The sequence below is a fragment of the Rhinolophus hipposideros genome, assembly GCF_964194185.1.
Source record: "Rhinolophus hipposideros genome assembly, chromosome: 15".
Lineage (NCBI taxonomy): Eukaryota > Metazoa > Chordata > Mammalia > Chiroptera > Rhinolophidae > Rhinolophus > Rhinolophus hipposideros.
Window position 1 is genome coordinate 11,910,019 of NC_138061.1, and position 19,063 is coordinate 11,929,081.

Below are 19,063 nucleotides of genomic sequence, written 5' to 3' on the forward strand. Positions count from 1 at the left end.
CTGTCCTGGTAGTGAGTTCTACACATGTTTGAACTGTTTTAAAAATGCCCGTCATTGCTGACAAAACTTGATTATGGCCCTCTCCTCCCACTCCCTGAGGCCGTTTGCCCTGGCAGGAGGGCATCACTTTTAAGAGATGAGCTGGCTTTGCAGAGTAGGACCTGGCAGCATCAACAGATGTGAGACGCTGGCATGGCCCATGCAGGGGAACCATCCCGGAAAAGGGAATGGGTCTGGCTCTGGAGACAGCATCCGCACGAACTCCTGCTGCAGTGGTCCCCCCATCACCCTCTGCTCACCCGCTTTGGACTCCATGCCAGCCTTTTGGGACTTCTGACCCCTTCCATCCAGAACGTACCCTTAATCTTTGTTAGGGGGCTGTCCTGAGTCTTGCAGGATGTTGAGAAGCGTCCTCGGCCTCTACTCACTGGATACCAGTGCCAGTGAAACCCATTCCTCAGTTGTAACAACCAAAAGTGTTTTCAGACACTGCCAGATATCCTGGGGTTGGGGGACGGGGGGGCTGGTGGGCAGCAAAAATCACCACTGTGACCTGATTCCCCCTGGATAAAGAAAGGCTCTGGGTTAAGGATACCTCATCTCTCCCCTCCCCCAAGACTCATGAGTCTTATTCACATGGAAGCTCCTGGGTCTTGCTCATCTTTTTATTTCTAACCTCTGTATTTCTAACCTCTGTCACAGTTGGTGGTCATAGTGTGTACACAGTTCATGACAGATGGAAGGAAAGATGGAGGTAGGGGGTGGGAGTGGGAGGAGGCCCTCAGGGAAGGGAGAGGCTGGTGGGTGGTGATTTGTATACCTGTTACCTATGTACCTAAGAGGTGCAGGCTGCTTGGTATCAGGTCATTGGTTTTATAACTGAAGCCAGCAACATCTCCTGGTTTTGTGTAAGATGGTGGCGCTGCGTCTCCATCCCAGCCCCAGACAAGGTCACTGCACTCCCAAGGGCTCTAGCATACTCGAGGTGAGTGCTTGAGGCAGGGACATTTGATGGGACTGTTTCATTCCTGCTTCCCTTTTTTAGCAGAGAGCAAAACATGGAGTCTTCTAAGACCTTCATGAGACAGCTGCCAGTCACACCAGGCTACAGTGGTAAGTGGTGATGTGCCCTGCTGACACGCCTGGCAGGAGAGCCATGGTCCCGGCCACTGACCGTGCTTTGGCCCATTGTTCGTGTCTGTGCTTTGGCCCACTGTTAGTGCCTGGGCCAGTACAGGCTCTAACTTTTAAGAGCACCCCGTTGCTGAAGATGGCTGATAACGATTCTGATAAATAGAGAGCTATAACTTAGGTCAAATCTCCCAGGACATGGCCTGGTATGCAGGAAGCACTTAATGTCCATCAAATGCATTTGGACCAGGAGAGACACAATGAATAGGGATAGACACAACGAATAAGCTTGAAGCCTTGTCGTTCTCCCCGAGTTTGGCTTTCTCAAGCTGTGCAATAGAAAAGTTCTTGTGGTCCCATTCCTTCTTGTGTTCCCCAGACGGAGGGTGACCAACTGCGCTGGTTTACCTGGAATTAGCACTGAAAGTCCTATGTCCCAAGAAATGCCTTCATCCTTGGTACCTGGACAATTGGTCACCCAACTAAATGCTTCCGAGTTGACAAATCCAGTGATCCCTGTAGGCCCTCAGCTCTCACAGGTGATCTTAGGAGGAGAGATGCAGGGGGAGTACCCCAAGGCTGCCCAGCCTCACACCCTGGTCCTGGTCCATGAAGAAAACACGCTTTGGGCTCTAACAAACTGAGGTTCCGGTCTCTGCTCAGCCATTGTCTGTGTGATTGTAAGTAAGGTACTTACCTCTCTGTGGTAAGTAAAAATTTCCGTAGAATGGGTATATTAGTTTCCCAGGGCTGCAGTTTAAACCAACAGACACGCGTTCTCTTGCTCTCTCGGAAGGCTGTCTCGGAGGCTCCTTCCTTGCCTCTTCCAACTCCTGGTGGCCGTGGCGTTCCTTGGCTTGTGGCAGCATGACTGCCATCTCTGCTTCCATCTTCACCTGACTCTTCATGTGCCCTTCTGCCCTGTGTCTCTGTGTCTGTGTGTCTCAAACCTCCCTCTCCTTTTGCTTTATAAAAACACCAGGCGTTGGATTTAGGGCCACCCTCAATCCAGGATGATTGTATTTCTAGATCCTTAATCATATCTACAAAGATCCTATTTCCAGTTAAAGTCACAGAAAGTCCCAGAGGCCAGGGGTTAGAACTTGAACATACGTAGTTGGGGGACACAGTTCAACCGACTGTCTTGGGGTAATAATGGACTTCTTATAAGATTGTTGTACAGGATTGATGGAGCCAGCATACATCACCTATTTAAAGGTGTCTTGTATTCCTCTGTGTGTTGCATGTATACAATTATAAAATCTGTGCTGGTCAGAGTAGGCCCTGACGGAGGAGAAACCACTGTGGCAAGGCCCCTGGGTTCTACAGTGGTCTCCCCCATGACATTAGGGTATCTTTTAATTGCCCAGGGATTGGGGAGATTTGATGGTGGGTGGAGGACTTTAAGATCAGTCTCTTGTGATTAGAATCTTCCAGAGGGGGCACTGGCAGGGTGCAGGGGGTGTCAGTTGCTGCCTTCAACTCTAAAGCCAGGTTTTCTTTGTCCCCTTACCTGGGGACAAAGGCAAAAATGTTGGACTTCAGTCATGAGAGTTACTTATTTATTTATTTTACAATTTCAAACCAAGTTCTTAACCAGTTTTTCCTCATTTGTTCTTTTTTTAAAAATGGTTTTATTGTGACAATATTGTAGTACATAGGATTCAGCATCCAGTTTAAATAAATAGTCGTGTTTAACCATACTAATTGTAATGATTATATGTTATTTTGTGGGAAATGGTGAAAAATTGTTCGAGGGGTGGGTCTTGCAGATAATGAATTTACCTTTTTGTGTAATAGGTCTCTGCTTTTAATAAGCCTGCAATTTTCCGATGGTCCCAACAAGAAAGATCCCAAATTGCATTTGGGAAGTGTCAAGGAAAATAAGCTTTCTCTCTAAAAAGGCGAATAATTTCAATTACTCCTCAGACTATCATTTCAGCCCATTACATGCTTTCCCCGTTTGCCATTCAGGCTGACATCAGGAGCTTTGCTATCACAGAATATTACTGGCGTCGCCTTTGTTGAAATGGGCCTTCCCTCCCCGGCGCCAAGGTCATTCGTTGTGGCCTTGGGAGGGCCCAGTCACAGTGGGAACAGCAGCACTGCTTGTATTAATGGCCTTTGGAAAAATGCAGCGTTGTTGGCCAAGGAAGAAATACCAAGTGGTGGGCTGAAAATCTGCGGCGTTTGGGCCGAGGTTTTGAATCCTTGCTGAAGGTTGTGGTTTCCGTGGGCTCTTGCAGGCTTCATCCCGTACCTCAGCTGCGAGGGTACCTCCAATGAGGATGACATGTCTCACTGTCTGAAAACCTTCCAGGAGAAAACACAGCGATATAAAGACCAGCTGGAGGAATTTCGCTGTTCGGTGGCTGCTGCCGAGAGACTGAAGCCTGTCAGCTCCGAGAAGGCTGTCCTGCGGGCACTGCACCAGTACTACCAGCAATACCACCCCTTGAGTCTGGGTATCAGCCCCCAGAAACCAGCCCCTTTCTGCCCCAGGCCCAAGGGCAGGGCCTGGCAGGCCCTCGGAGTTGCACAGACATCATAGAACTGAGCAGTTTCAAATCCCCAGGTGGCAGTGGAAATGGAAAAGCTCGGTTTCTTCAAACGAGAAACAAACATTTCCAGGGGGAGAAGGGCAGGTTAGGGGAGAGGGTGTTGGGAACAAAGAGCCCCTGGGCAAGGCTCACCATAAACATTCAGACAGCTGCCGTCTCTGCTCTTTAGTTGCTTCCTCTGTGCCAGGCACCATTATTTCATTAACCACTCACAACAATCCTGTGAGGTCGATTCTATCATTCCCATTTTAGAGATGGGGGAAGTGAGGTTTCAAGAGGTAGTGTCCCTTGTCCAGGGTCAGGCCTGGGTTTGAGCCCAGCTCTTCCAGGTACTAGCTGGGTGGAAGGGGTTTTGCACTGAATAACAACCACAAAAACAACAGATGATGTGATTATATAATGTGAATAATCACAACGGTGGTTTGCCCTGACCACTTTTCAGGTTTAAAGGCCTATAGGAAAAGTAATTGACTGATTGCCATTGTTATTATTCTTATAATTGTTTGGGGCCTTTTAAGAACATGTATCTTGTGCTTTAAAATTTTCTAAGACACTACAAAGAACATCTATCTAAGAGTTTGGGATTGAGCCCCGCTCTTTGCCTATTTGCTGTGACCTAGGGCTACTTGCTTCCCCTCTTTGGGCTCCGGTTACTACATCCAGGGCAGGACAGGATGGACTAGCTACTACCTAGGATTCCTTCCAGCTCCTAGGTTGTGGGACTCAGAGGCCTAATTAGATTCTTACAATAACTGGAGAAGGCATATGTAATCTTTCATCTCACGAATGTGAAATTGCCCAAGGCCAGCCAGCCAGCCAGCCAGAGTCACTCATGACCTGCAGGCAGGTTGCTGGTGCTCAGTCTGACCTGGATGTTTCTCGATTCCCCTGTAAAAACTGTCAAAGAGCCATGACTGAAGTTTTTAATCTGAGAAAGGAGCAGGATCTGTTTAAGAGAGAGGACTTGGGAATCAGACGGAGTTGGGTTTGAATCTCGATGCTACCACTTCCTTGCTATGTGACCTTGGCCAAGTCTTAACCTTGAGTTCTCTCAGTCTCCTCCATAAAGTGGAGGTAACAAGGGCACCAACTTCTTACAGGTTGCGAGAGAATAAAATGAGAGGCTATGTGTCAAGCCCCTACCACGGTGCCTGGCATGAGAATCAACTAGCCTGAGGATATCTGGAGACCTAGGCGTTCACCATGCTCACTGTTGGGGTGCCAGCTACCTTGGGAGCACTGCCCCTGGTGTGGCTTCTCAAATCCCTCAGGAAGCATGGTGTTTCTTTACAGAATGCAAATATGTCAAGAAGCCCCTCCAGGAGCCCCCGATCCCTGGCTGGGCAGGCTACCTGCCGAGAGCCAGGGTCACTGAATTAGGCTGTGCCACACGGTACACTGTCATGGCCAGGAACTGCTACAGGGACTTCCTGGACATCGTGGAGCAGGCAAAGAGAGCACACCTGAAACCGTATGAGGAGTAAGTCGGGCCCGGGGCGTAAGGCAGATCTTGGGCCACCGGTACCCATCCCAGCACTGGGACTATTTTTGTGTCTGATGTGTTTTACATGGGGCCTTGTTTGTAGTTGCAGGGCCTTCCAAGTCTGCAGCCACTCTCCGTTCCCCACCCATGCCCAGCATTCTCTGGAAGTCCTGCTCTGCAGGGAGAGGCTGGGAGTGAAAACCAATAGGGCCACCCATCCTGGCAGCAACCTAAGGCCTGAGGGAGGGAGATGGTAGGGCACTGCATAGAGTGGCTTTTGTGGCCTCAGTTTTCCCTTCTGTAAAATGGAGATGATTAGAAATAAACGTCCCGTGCTCACACAGAACCTGCATAGATTATATTTATTATTATTATTATTATCAATAAAAGGAATGACTTTTGTTCTTACTTTAGAATATATGGAGTTAGGTCTACACAACCTCCTTCTCCAACAGTTTTGCAGCATGAAGAGCTGCTGCCAAAATGTCTGAACTGCTCTAATCCAGGTAAGGGAGGACTTTTCCTTCTCTTTCCACTATTTTTAAAGAGGGGATGAAATGTTTGCAGTGGCCTCTCTGCTTAGCTGGGCCACCTGCCTGCAACTCGTGGGGATGGTTTCTCTTCCAGGTGGTAGCTGCCCTGCCCTCAGCAGACCCCTGACAGAGGACCTTGGACCTCCGGGGACGTGTGGCTGTACTCATAGGCCAAGTATGTCATCTAACGGGAAGATTTATCTGGAGCCACTGTCCTCAGCCAAGGCTAGAGGTGGAGAGCCTCCCAAGGAGAGGTGAACTTTCGGAGGGGCTCAAAAGCTTGCCATTCTCACATGAGAATCCACCCCTCATCCACACCCCAAAGGCACTAGGGACATGTCATAAGAATCCTTTTAACTGCCGCCAGCACCCTGACTGGTTGGCAATAACATGTCATTAATGATAAAGACCTTTTATTGTCATGTGGGAAGAAAGAGGATTTGTCTCAGCATGCTAAAGGCATCTGTGGGATTTTTCCCAGGTTATGTTGACCTTCAGAAGAATCAGGGTGGAGCCCATTTCTTCCTAAACCTGAGGTAATGTGGTGCAGCTGGACCAGGCTCTTCCTGAAGCCGTAGCCCAGCTCTCTAATGTGTCCGCCCGTCAGTCATCCTGGGTCCTGACACAGCGTTCCCAACACTGGCCCAGGCACCATGCTCAGTAGTTTTTAAAGAACCCAGTCCCCAGGAAAGCCCAGCAGCTGGCAGACAGCTGTGTTAGTTTCCTAGGGAGTACCACCAACTGGGTGGCGTAAGACAACAGGAATTTATTGTCTCACAGTTCTGGAGGCTACAAGTCCAAAATCAAGGCATTAGCAGAGCCATCTCCTTCTGAAACTTTAGGGAAGAATCCTCCCTCGCCTCTTCCCAGCTCCTGTGGTTTGATGGTCATCCTTGGTGTTTCTTGGTGCAGGACTCCAGTCTATCTTTATCATCACATGGCATCCCTCTTGTGGGGACAGAGGCAGGACTGCAGTTTCCAGGCTCTCGGCCTCATGTGGAAAGGTGCTGGCTCTGTTAGTAAATGGCCATGAACTGTGACTGGACGGCCATCAGCTGTGGCTAGTTGGCCGTCAGCTGTTACCGGTTAGCCATTAGCCACTAATGTAACTGCCATGGCTACGCTAGCAAGCACAGATTGTGGATTGTGGATTGCAGAGAGGTGGATTGCAGTTAGCACGGCGGATTGCGGCTAGCAAGTGAAGTTGGTTGGCACAGAAGTGGACTGTAGGCTGCGGATCGTGTGGCTCCTGCTTCCTGTGTCTCCAACCCAGCCGCCAGCGAGAATATAGTGGTGTGACTCCATCTATGGCTCCGTGGGTGTTCCTTTTTGACCTCACCATGTCCTGTGTTCTTATGTGGGGAGCGGGACCAGAGACCCCGCATGACACCCTCTTTGACACCTCTGTGTCTCTGTGGGGACAGAGTCCAGAGAGCAGTTTCCAGGCTCTCGGCCTCACGTGGAAAGGTGCTGGCTTGGGTAGTAGATGGCCATCAGCTGTGACTGGTTGGCCATCAGCTGTAACCAGTTGGCCAATTGGCACCTATGTAACTACCATGACTGAGTTGGTCGGTTGGTTGGCAGGCAGAGAAGTGGACGACGGATTGCGGATCGTGTGGATCCTACTTCATGTGTCTCACCCAGCCGCCAGCGAGACGGGGGGTGCAGAAAGACCCCCTTGTTGGGGTGCTGGCGGATGTTTGCTCTGTGTGTCTCCAACCCAGCCGCCGGCGAGAGTGTAGTGGTGTGACTCCCCAATCTGTGGCTCCATTGGTGTTCCTTTTTGGCCTCGCCATATCCTGCGTTCTTATGCGGGGAGTGGGACCAGAGACCCCACATGACACGCCACATGACAGTCTCTGATATCACATGGCTGTCTTTTTAACCAGCATGGGCCAGGGACCTATGTCCTACACAACTAGACTGAGAAACTGCGGCTTGAACCGGAGTAGGTGGGGGGAGGTGGAAGAAACGGGGGGAAAAAATAATGTGACAGAGAATGCTGTTGTGGAAAAATATTCATGATATAGTACATGAAAAAAGCAGGTTGTAATAACAGCAAACCTGTGGGGACAAAGCCCCAAAAAACAGTTTGCAGGCTCTCAGCCTCACATAGAAAGGTGCTGGCTCGGGTAGTAAATGGCCATCAACTGTGATCAGATGGCCAGCAGCTGTGGCTAGTTGGCCGTCAGCTGTAACCCGTAAGCCATTGGCCACTAATATAATGGCTGTGGCTATGCTAGCAGGAAGAATGGGGGCTAGCAAGAAGACGGTGGCTGGCAAGCGTGGACTGCTGTTAGGCAGATTATGTAGATCCTGCTTCCTGTGTCTCCAGCCTAACCGCCAGCGAGAATATATTGGTTTGACTCCCCTACCTATGGCTCCGTGGGTGTTCCTTTTTGGCCTTACCATGTCCTGCATTCTTATGTGGGGAGTGGGAGCTGAGACCCCGCCGGACGCCCCACACAACAAATGGCGCAGCGAGCAGGGTCCCCTGCACGACACATGGCGTAGTGGACAGGATACAGTGCCGGCCAAAGCTCTCCGAAGGGCAGTGGAGCAGTTTGTGCGTATGAAAGCTCAGTCTGAGGAAGACCAGGAGGAGCAGCTGCCGGAGAGCTCGAGCCCCGTGGAGGGGTGGGAAGATGTGGATGGTTCCCCAACCAGCGGAGGCCGGAGAAAGCGGAGGTTGTTGCCGCCCTGTGGGCTGGGAACTGCTTGCTGACGCAGCCTGGATGCGGGACTTGTCCCAGGAGGAAACGCTTGCTGAGTCCTCCGTGGGAGATGAGGGTGAGGTCAAGGTCTTCCCTCACCCCTAGGACAGCCCTGGCGAATGACTATGGACTAGGAGGAATTGCCTTCTATTCCTAATTTAGTGGACTACTTGACTGTTTGGGAACATACCACCATGTAGTGGGACTGGCGGATGTTTGCTTTTGTGTCTTGACTCGCCGCCATTGATAATATGTAAGCACCTTGATGTGAGCCGCTGTTGTTCCAGCACAGTACCCCGAGAGGCCCAGAGAGAGAGTGGCAGTGCCCTGAGAGGCCTGGCTGTGTCCAGGAAGTCTGGCTGTGTCCAGAGAGTGGCAGTGCCCTGAGGCCCTGGCTGTGTCCAGGAAGTCTGGCTGTGACCAGAAGTACTGAGGTGGTGCCCTGAGAAACCCTGGCTGTGCCCGGGGAGACTGGTGGTTTCCTAAGAAGCCCAGGAAGTCTGGCTGTGCCCAGAAGTACTGGTGGTGCCCTGAGAAACCCTGGCTGTGCTCAGAGAGCCTGGCTGTGTCCAGGATATTGCATTCACCTCCAGGCTCCTCGCACAGGGACCCTTGCGGAAGACACTTGTCGCGTAGATTGTGAGGCGAGACCCTGTAGGGGTGGAATGTGGGGACAAAGCCCCAAAAAGCAGTTTCCAGGCTCTCGGCCTCACATAGAAAGGTGCTGGCTCGGGTAGTAAATGGCCATCAACTGTGATCAGATGGCCAGCAGCTGTGGCTAGTTGGCCGTCAGCTGTAACCCGTAGGCCATTGGCCACTAATATAATGGCTGTGGCTATGCTAGCAGGAAGAATGGGGGCTAGCAAGAAGATGGTGGCTGGCAAGCGTGGACTGCTGTTAGGCAGATTATGTAGATCCTGCTTCCTGTGTCTCCAGCCCAGCCGCCAGTGAGAATATATTGGTTTGACTCCCCTACCTATGGCTCCGTGGGTGTTCCTTTTTGGCCTTACCATGTCCTGCGTTCTTGGGCAGGGAGTGGGAGCTGAGACCCCGCCGGACGCCCCACACAACAAATGGCCAGCGAGCAGGGTCCCCTGCACGACACATGGCGTAGTGGGCAGGATACAGTGCCGGCCAAAGCTCTCCGAAGGGCAGTGGAGCAGTTTGTGCGTATGAAAGCTCAGTCTGAGGAAGACCAGGAGGAGCAGCTGCCGGAGAGCTCGAGCCCCGTGGAGGGGTGGGAAGATGTGGATGGTTCCCCAACCAGCGGAGGCCGGAGAAAGCGGAGGTTGTTGCCGCCCTGTGAGCTGGGGACTGCTTGCTGACGCAGCCTGGATGCAGGACTTGTCCCAGGAGGAAACGCTTGCTGAGTCCTCCTTGGGAGATGAGGGTGAGGTCAAGGTCTTCCCTCACCCCTAGGACAGCCCTGGCGAATGACTATGGACTAGGAGGAATTGCCTTCTATTCCTAATTTAGTGGACTACTTGACTGTTTGGGAACATACCACCATGTAGTGGGACTGGCGGATGTTTGCTTTTGTGTCTTGACTGGCCGCCATTGATAATATGTAAGCACCTTGATGTGAGCCGCTGTTGTTCCAGCACAGTACCCCGAGAGGCCCAGAGAGAGAGTGGCAGTGCCCCGAGAGCCCAGGCTGTGTCCAGGAAGTCTGGCTGTGCCCAGAGAGAGTGGCAGTGCCCTGAGAGCCCTGGCTGTGTCCAGGAAGTCTGGCTGTGTCCAGAGAGTGGCAGTGTCCTGAGAGCCCTGGCTGTGTCCAGGAAGTCTGGCTGTGCCCAGAGAGAGTGGCAGTGCCCTGAGAGCCCTGGCTGTGTCCAGGAAGTCTGGCTGTGTCCAGAGAGTGGCAGTGTCCTGAGAGACCTGGCTGTGTCCAGGAAGTCTGGCTGTGTCCAGAGAGTGGCAGTGCCCTGAGAAACCGTGTCTGTGCCCGGGGAGACAGGTGGTACCCCAAGAAGCCCAGGAAGTCTGGCTATGACCAGAAGTACTGGGGTGGTGCCCTGAGAAATCCTGGCTGTGCCCGGGGAGACTGTTGGTTCCCTAAGAAGCCCAGGAAGTCTGGCTGTGACCAGAAGTACTGGGGTGGTGCCCTGAGAAATCCTGGCTGTGCCCGGGGAGACTGTTGGTTCCCTAAGAAGCCCAGGAAGTCTGGCTGTGACCAGAAGTACTGGGGTGGTGCCTGAGAAACCCTGGCTGTGCCCGGGGAGACTGTTGGTTCCCTAAGAAGCCCAGGAAGTCTGGCTGTGCCCAGAAGTACTGGGGTGGTGCCCTGAGAAACCCTGGCTGTGCCCGGGGAGACTGTTGGTTCCCTAAGAAGCCCAGGAAGTCTGGCTGTGACCAGAAGTACTGGGGTGGTGCCCTGAGAAACCCTGGCTGTGCCCGGGGAGACTGTTGGTTCCCTAAGAAGCCCAGGAAGTCTGGCTGTGACCAGAAGTACTGGGGTGGTGCCCTGAGAAACCCTGGCTGTGCCCGGGGAGACTGTTGGTTCCCTAAGAAGCCCAGGAAGTCTGGCTGTGACCAGAAGTACTGGGGTGGTGCCCTGAGAAACCCTGGCTGTGCCCGGGGAGACTGTTGGTTCCCTAAGAAGCCCAGGAAGTCTGGCTGTGACCAGAAGTACTGGGGTGGTGCCCTGAGAAACCCTGGCTGTGCCCGGGGAGACTGTTGGTTCCCTAAGAAGCCCAGGAAGTCTGGCTGTGACCAGAAGTACTGGGGTGGTGCCCTGAGAAACCCTGGCTGTGCCCGGGGAGACTGTTGGTTCCCTAAGAAGCCCAGGAAGTCTGGCTGTGACCAGAAGTACTGGGGTGGTGCCCTGAGAAAACCTGGCTGTGCCCGGGGAGACTGTTGGTTCCCTAAGAAGCCCAGGAAGTCTGGCTGTGACCAGAAGTACTGGGGTGGTGCCCTGAGAAACCCTGGCTGTGCCCGGGGAGACTGTTGGTTCCCTAAGAAGCCCAGGAAGTCTGGCTGTGACCAGAAGTACTGGGGTGGTGCCCTGAGAAATCCTGGCTGTGCCCGGGGAGACTGTTGGTTCCCTAAGAAGCCCAGGAAATCTGGCTGTGACCAGAAGTACTCGGGTGGTGCCCTGAGAAATCCTGGCTGTGCCCAGGGAGACTGTTGGTTCCCTAAGAAGCCCAGGAAGTCTGGCTGTGCCCAGAAGTACTGGGGTGGTGCCCTGAGAAACCTTGGCTGTGCCCGGGGAGACTGGTGGTTCCCTAAGAAGCCCAGGAAGTCTGGCTGTGCCCAGAAGTACTGGGGGGGTGGTTCCCTGAGAAACCCTGGCTGTGCCCGGGGAGACTGGTGGTTCCCTAAGAAGCCCAGGAAGTCTGGCTGTGCCCAGAAGTACTGGGGGGTGGTGCCCTGAGAAACCTTGGCTGTGCCCGGGGAGACTGGTGGATCCTAAGAAGCCCAGGAAGTCTGGCTGTGGCCAGAAGTACTGAGGTGGTGCCCTGAGAAACCCTGGCTGTGCCCGGGGAGACTGGTGGTACCCTAAGAAGCCCAGGAAGTCTGGTTGTGCCCAGAAGTACTGGGGTGGTGCCCTGAGAAACCTTGGCTGTGCCCGGGGAGACTGGTGGTTCCCTAAGAAGCCCAGGAAGTCTGGCTGTGACCAGAAGTACTGGGGTGGTGCCCTGAGAAATCCTGGCTGTGCCCGGGGAGACAGGTGGTACCCTAAGAAGCCCAGGAAATCTGTCTGTGACCAGAAGTACTTGGGGGTGGTGCCCTGAGAAACCCTGGCTGTGCCCGGGTAGACTGGGGGTACCCTAAGAAGCCCAGGAAGTCTGGCTGTGCCCAGAAGTACTGGGGGGTGGTTCCCTGAGAAACCTTGGCTGTGCCCGGGGAGACTGGTGGATCCTAAGAAGCCCAGGAAGTCTGGCTGTGCCCAGAAGTACTGGGGTGGTGCCCTGAGAAACCTTGGCTGTGCCCGGGTAGACTGGGGGTACCCTAAGAAGCCCAGGAAGTCTGGCTGTGCCCAGAAGTACTGGGGGGTGGTTCCCTGAGAAACCCTGGCTGTGCCCGGGTAGACTGGGGGTACCCTAAGAAGCCCAGGAAGTCTGGCTGTGCCCAGAAGTACTGGGGGGTGGTTCCTTGAGAAACCCTGGCTGTGCCCGGGGAGACTGGTGGTTCCCTAAGAAGCCCAGGAAGTCTGGCTGTGCCCAGAAGTACTGGGGGTGGTGCCCTGAGAAACCTTGGCTGTGCCCGGGGAGACTGGTGGTTCCCTAAGAAGCCCAGGAAGTCTGGCTGTGCCCAGAAGTACTGGGGGGTGGTGCCCTGAGAAACCCTGGCTGTGCCCGGGGAGACTGGTGGATCCTAAGAAGCCCAGGAAGTCTGGCTGTGACCAGAAGTACTGAGGTGGTGCCCTGAGAAACCCTGGCTGTGCCCGGGGAGACTGGTGGTACCCTAAGAAGCCCAGGAAGTCTGGCTGTGCCCAGAAGTACTGAGGTGGTGCCCTGAGAAACCCTGGCTGTTCTCAGAGAGCCTGGCTGTGTCCAGGATATTGCATCCACCTCCAGGCTCCTCGCACAGGGCCCCTTGCGGAAGACACTTGTCGCGTAGTTTGTGAGGTGAGACACTGTAGGGATGGAGTGTGGGGACAAAGCCCCAAAAAGCAGTTTCCAGGCTCTCGGCCTCACATAGAAAGGTGCTGGCTCGGGTAGTAAATGGCCATCAACTGTGATCAGATGGCCAGCAGTTGTGGCTAGTTGGCCGTCAGCTGTAACCCGTAAGCCATTGGCCACTAATATACGGCTGTGCCTACGCTAGCAGAGAGAGTGAGGGCTAGCAAGAAGATGGTGGCTGGCAAGTGCGGACTGCTGTTAGGCAGATTATGTAGATCCTGCTTCCTGTGTCTCCAGCCCCGCCGCCAGCGAGAATATATTGGTTTGACTTCCCTACCTATGGCTCCGTGGGTGTTCCTTTTCGGCCTTACCATGTCCTGTGTTCTTATGTGGGGAGCGGGAGCTGAGACCCCGCGAGACACCCTGCCGACGCCCCGCATGACAAAACCCCTATGTACACACACGAGAGTGCATGGTTTTTTGTTTTTGAAAAAGGGAGGTGGGTAGAAGGAGCTAACCCATAATGTTAACAGTGGATGCATTTGGATGACGGTTCTACTGGTCATTTTTATTTTCATTTTTGTGTTTTCTTCAATTTTCCACAGCTAACAGATATTGTTTTCATAATCAGGAAGAGAGATGATTTTAAGGATCTTTATTTGATTAAAAGATATTTTAATCTTTTAGAGATTATATGTTTAAAGAAAAAAAGCCACACTTCCATAGAAGGTAGCTGGCATTCCCTTCGAAGGGCTGGGGCAAAGCTCAGTGAATTGTCAGAATTTTTTCCAGCTTTCTTAAAACCCTGGGAGAGTGACCTCACAGTCCCAGAAAGGAAACCAGGAGCTAGTCAGAGCCCTCACTGCTTGGGCCGGAGTCATCCCACCTGCTGAATCACTGCTGACCCCTCAGAAATGAACCACACAGGTATATCTGGCTCGCCCCATTCCCAAACCACAGTGTTTGCAGATAGCTGCTCTCGGCTCAAGGTTGTTAAGGGTTTTTCCCATGAAATTAAGGGATGCCAGGACTGAAACGGCTTCTCGCAACTGCCCTCATCTTGACCTCATCCATGGGATCATATCAGAATTTTTAAGTCACTGATGAATTCATTTGGCAGCAAGCTTTAAAAAACGGCTTGCGCTGTAAAGCAAAAACAAAAACCAACCACGCAATGACAGCGTAACAAAAAGAAATACAGGCGATTTAAAAATTTGTTCAGCAGTATCTAATTCTTCTACAACTTCAAGGTGAAGGTCACCACATTCAATATGTAAATCTGTAACTTCTTTTGTTGAAACAGTTCTGCGTCGCAATTCTTTTCCTTAATCTTTATCCTTTTTGTTTCTCCCTAGCCTATAATTTCTAGAGTGTCTGTCGGCGAGGTAGAGAGGTGATTTTACTGCACTGCAAATTATCATTATTAGCACAAACTGCATCCTTAATGAGCTCATTCTTGCCACTAAAAACAATTCTATTACCTGATAAGACAAAAATTCCCTGGGACTGGAAGGGGTGAAGAATCGGAGGGCACAGATTTGTATGTTTTCTCATGATAACAGGGCCTTTTGTCTGGATAGTTTGACTTCTATGACATTTAGTGTTCATTTGGGGTCACTTCTTTCTCTTTTTGTGCAGAAAATGGACAGTTCTCCCAGGTCGGACATGGGGTGGGGATGCATGGGTTCTCTGTCCTCACTCCCCAACCCACAGAGTGCTGACCCACTGCCTCGAAACAGGATCTCAGTCCTGGCTGTAACTTTGCTTGCAGCACCAGTTGTGACGCGTGTGGCAAGGAATCAGACTCCCAGAGTTGGATCTCGAATCCATTTTTGTCTGGCTGTGTGGCTCCACTCTTTCCTTCATCTCTTTGAGACTCTAATTCTTAGTTTGTTAAAAGCAGGTAACAAAAATGTCTACCCAGTAGTGTGGTCGGAAGATCAAGCGATTAGGCAGGCAAATTTTAGCCCACACAAGCTCAGTAAATATTGTTATTCTCAACTACCATTGGGGTTAAGTGACCCGGGAACATTGATTGCTATAACTGATTAGGTTGGGGGCCTATCAACAGACTAGGGCGAAGAAGCCATGGCTCCTGGTCCTTGATGAAAACGTTCTTTACATGGCTGCACTTTTCACTTTTCTTCCAAGGCATCCACCCTGTGAGGCAGGCAGGACAGGTAGCAAATACTAGAAGAAACAGCAGCTGCTAATGACCTTTGCTAGTGTCAGGCTCTGGCCTAAGCCCTTCCCATGGAATAGCTTTATTTAATATAAATATCTGCCTTTTACAGAGGAGGAAACTGAGGCACACAGTGGTCAAATAAGTTGCTCAGGGTCACACAGGTAGGAAGTGGCAGAGCCAGGGTTTGAACCCAGTCTGAGGCCAGAGTCTGCACCTTTAACCTTCATACCACACTGCTATGGCCTGTGAGCCACCTCTGTGGCCATTGTCACAGGAACACAAACCACTTCAAAATGAGTCACGGTTTCCACATAAGATCAATTCAGACAAAGAAAAAAGATGAGAGAATAAATAAGAAACACAAAAGTATACTGAATGTGACGGAGCCAGTATAATGGGGTTAAGGTGTTGCGAGCTGGGCTTTGGGGATCGTCACATGGGTTTGTGCCATTTAACTGCTGAGTGCTCTTGAGTGTGAAACTTAACCGCTCTAAGCCTAAGTCTTCTGTTATAAAATGATAATATTTTCCTCATGAGGTTGTTTAAATGGGATAACACAAAGCGTTTGGCCTAGCATTTGGCTAACATAAAATTCACAGGCCTTCTGCTTCTTTTTGAGAACAGCTAACAGCACTAGAAGGACCAAAAAAAAAAAAGGGCAAAAATTTGAAGTTCACCTACGGCTCAAAGCTGGATGCGCTCGCCTCTGTGCCCTGCTCCTGGGCCTTGCTCATCAGACCCCGTCCCACCCCAAGAGTATCAAGAGTTGGGGTCTTAGCTTCTTTCCTAAGAGGCTTCTGGATTCCATAAGCAATTTACTCTCCCCTCCTCAAACATCCAGTTTCCCCTGGTGCCCTGCCTAGCGCAAGCAGGTGTGAACTGTCATTCCACAGGTGTGAACTGTCATTAGATGACATGGCCCAGGCAGGCAGAGCCATCTTCCATCTCCTTGACAGCCTCTTGTTTTCAACGAATAGGGGTATGCTTGCGGGGAGAGTGGGGTACACCAGCCTCCACCAGTCTTCTGAAATCAGGCCTCCTTCCCAGGAAAAATATAGGTGGCCCCTCGAAGGAGGCTAATGTATCCTCAACGAAAACCCCATGTCCATATTTAGATTCAAACTGGATTTGTCTGGATTCTCCAAAGGCTGAGAGGGAGCGTGTACCCCACCTTTCCTGAACAGCCTAGGGTACCATCAGGAAAGCGCCCTAGGCACTCTGGCCTAGAGGAGCTGGGCACCCAGCCCCAAGGTCCTAGAGGCCTTGTTTCTGGCCTGTGTTCTTGTGAAGGTCACACCAAGGGCACTTCCCCCCTAGGCCTCTCCTGCTGGTTGTGGCATTCCCTGCCCTCTACAGTCGCAGACCTCAGTTCCAATTGATCTAAAATCGCTTCTATTTGCTTAAACTCAACCTCGTTTGGGTGATTGCTTAAAATATTTTAAAATCTATTTGTCTGAGGGCATTTCTGACTTATAATTTGTGTACACATTATACACAAATGTATAGCTTTGAGAAGGTTGGGTGGTTTTGACTGTCCTTTTCCCCTCATTTTATCTACTTATGAACATTTTGAGGACCTTCTGGCCAGTGTGTCTAAAAAACCTTTTTATTAGATTTATTGTCACGAATGCAGCATTTTATCTGAGTGCTACCCTCGCCTCTTTCACTAACAGTGCAAACCCTTTTAATAGGACATCAATTATTAATACTAAGGCCCTACCTTCTAAAGCAGGGGTTGAAAACTTTTCTGCAAAGGGCCAGATAGTAAATATTTTAGGCTTTGTGGCCCATATGGTCTCTGTTGCATCTATTCAAATCTGCTGTTTCAGTAGGAAAGAGCTAGAGACATATGTCAATGAATTAGTGTTGCTGTGTTCCAATAAAACTTTATTTATAGACACTGAAATTTTCATTTTCTATCATTTTCATGTATCATAAAACATTCTTTTGAATTAAAAAAAAATTTATAAATGTGAAAACCATTCCTGGCTGGAGGGCTGTACAAAAACACGTGGCCCATGGGCCCTAATTCTTAGACTGACCCCTGCTCTAAACCACAAATTCACCCAAGGGGATGATGCTAGCTAGGATCTAGTCATCAGTGATTTCTTTTGTAAGCAATATGGGTCAGCAGGTGCCTTCTTGAGAGACCTCTTTGGAGGATCTGGGAACCCGAACCCCCATGCACCCAGAATACAGAGAATGTAGCCCAAACCCACTGCCAAGAGAGAGAGGGGCAAGGGTGATGTGGAACTCAGATGAGCTGGGAGAAAGCCTGCAATTGCTTGAGAGAAAAGGTAGAAACAAAGGCCTGGTACAGGCTTTTCATACCCTGCATTAAAGTGAAAATCTAATTTAGATGAAAATGGATGCGTAGAAATTAAATGGGCATGCGAAGCTCTCGTCAAGTTGTGTACCCTGTAACGACAGCTTTACCACATTTATTCCCTTGCCTTGGAAATAAAGACGCTTTTGGAAATTTGATTTTGTTGTTTTACAAATTGTTTTAGCTTTCTGAATAGTGCAAACTGCCTTTCTGATCTGCCTCAAACAAAAATAGAGCATTAAAGTGTTTAAGATTCAATCAAAGGCTTGCTGTGAGCGGCCCAATATTAAAAAAACAGAAGAATCAATTCAATTTTTATTTTGAACATGATTTGTCACAAATAGCATTCTAATAGATAACACTGATTATATGGTAGCAAATGTAATTTATATACACCAAGCTCTACACCTTTGTCAGAGTCATCATTAAGGAATTTGACACGTATGCAGGAGAACAATAAATGTCAACTGAAATATATACCAGTTAGATACAAATGGGAGGCTGAAATGAGTGATGCTGGCACATGCTACTCTTATAAGTAATAATATGCAGTCTAAAGTAGCTTGCGTTTTCAAACAAGAACTCTTTTTATGTTGTCATTTAAAATATCCCACATTTCTGAAGGTCAGGAATAAATGGCACTATTAGCATTAAAAGCTAGTCAAAGAACAAGTCATTTGTTGTTCATTTAACATAACATTTTATGAAATAGCTTGGTAAAGTAGTCATTATTTTTCCCCTATGGGAGGCTGGGAAGACAGGATGAAGATGCCTGGTTTTGAAAGAGGTGGGGAGGGTTTTTATCGCACCTTTGTTTCCACTAACATCCTGATTCAATGTGGTCTTTGTGGAATTACATGGTTTATGCCTGGGTAGGTAAATGGTAAGAAACAAAGCTGTCCACACAACTGTGGTCTCGGCTGACTCTAGCAGGGTGCTGCCCAGGTGCTAGGTTTGGTCCTCATGACGAGTGCCATTTGGTAGAGGGGTGACTGCATGACATGCAGGACAAGCGGCAAAACTGTCAGAGACTGAAGACAGGGGGGTTTGCTGTGCCAGACACAGGTCCCCAAGAGAAAGAGAAGGGAGGCTCTGCTGTGTGACTTAGGAACTGCAGCAAATAAATCAGGTTCAAATAGACGCCCAGATGTGGTCATGGGGTCATAGAAACCCCCTCAGTCACATTTCACCAGCGACCCTACACCACCATCCCCTGGCTCTGAAAGTGACACCCTCTACCTGGTACCAGCCTACTTACTCACAGGGGCCCCAAGAACAAGTGGGCAGGTTGGCTGGGGGCTAGTGGGAGTCTATGCTTGGGCAGGAGGCCTGGCTGGAAGGGGCACACTCCACACATATTATAAAAGGATATTAGATGCATGCATATTTGCAATAGGAAAATTCTGGAGACCACTTACATGTCCATCAGCAAGGACGGCAACATCCAATGCATCCCTCAGTGGAATCTGTAAAGCCTTACGGAGAATGAAGAAGCTCTTTCTGTACCATTAGAGAATAATATCCAATTTATTGATAGTGCAAAAAGCAAGGTAAGAATGGTGTGT

At 50.4% G+C, this 19,063-nt stretch overlaps 1 protein-coding gene across 1 annotated transcript; it reads left to right on the forward strand.

The window, feature by feature from the left end:
• Positions 1-1,051: 1,051 nt before the first annotated feature.
• On the forward strand, positions 1,052-7,011 carry SPMIP5 (sperm microtubule inner protein 5). The gene is made up of 5 exons (XM_081075001.1): positions 1,052-1,113; positions 3,378-3,596; positions 4,986-5,172; positions 5,590-5,681; positions 5,803-7,011. Exons 1-5 carry the CDS (start codon positions 1,059-1,061, stop codon positions 5,964-5,966), a joined length of 717 nt encoding a protein of 238 aa, XP_080931127.1. The 5' UTR covers positions 1,052-1,058; the 3' UTR covers positions 5,967-7,011.
• Positions 7,012-19,063: the final 12,052 nt, after the last annotated feature.

What these genes read in the sequence shown, in the direction of transcription:
- SPMIP5 (XM_081075001.1), top strand. Translation starts at nt 1,059, where the DNA reads ATGGAGTCTTCTAAGACCTTCATGAGACAGCTGCCAGTCACACCAGGC. An exon ending in AGTCACACCAGGCTACAGTG is followed by an intron (nt 1,114 to 3,377) that starts GTAAGTGGTGAT and finishes GGGCTCTTGCAG; the next exon opens with GCTTCATCCCGTACCTCAGC. An exon ending in ATACCACCCCTTGAGTCTGG is followed by an intron (nt 3,597 to 4,985) that starts GTATCAGCCCCC and finishes GTTTCTTTACAG; the next exon opens with AATGCAAATATGTCAAGAAG.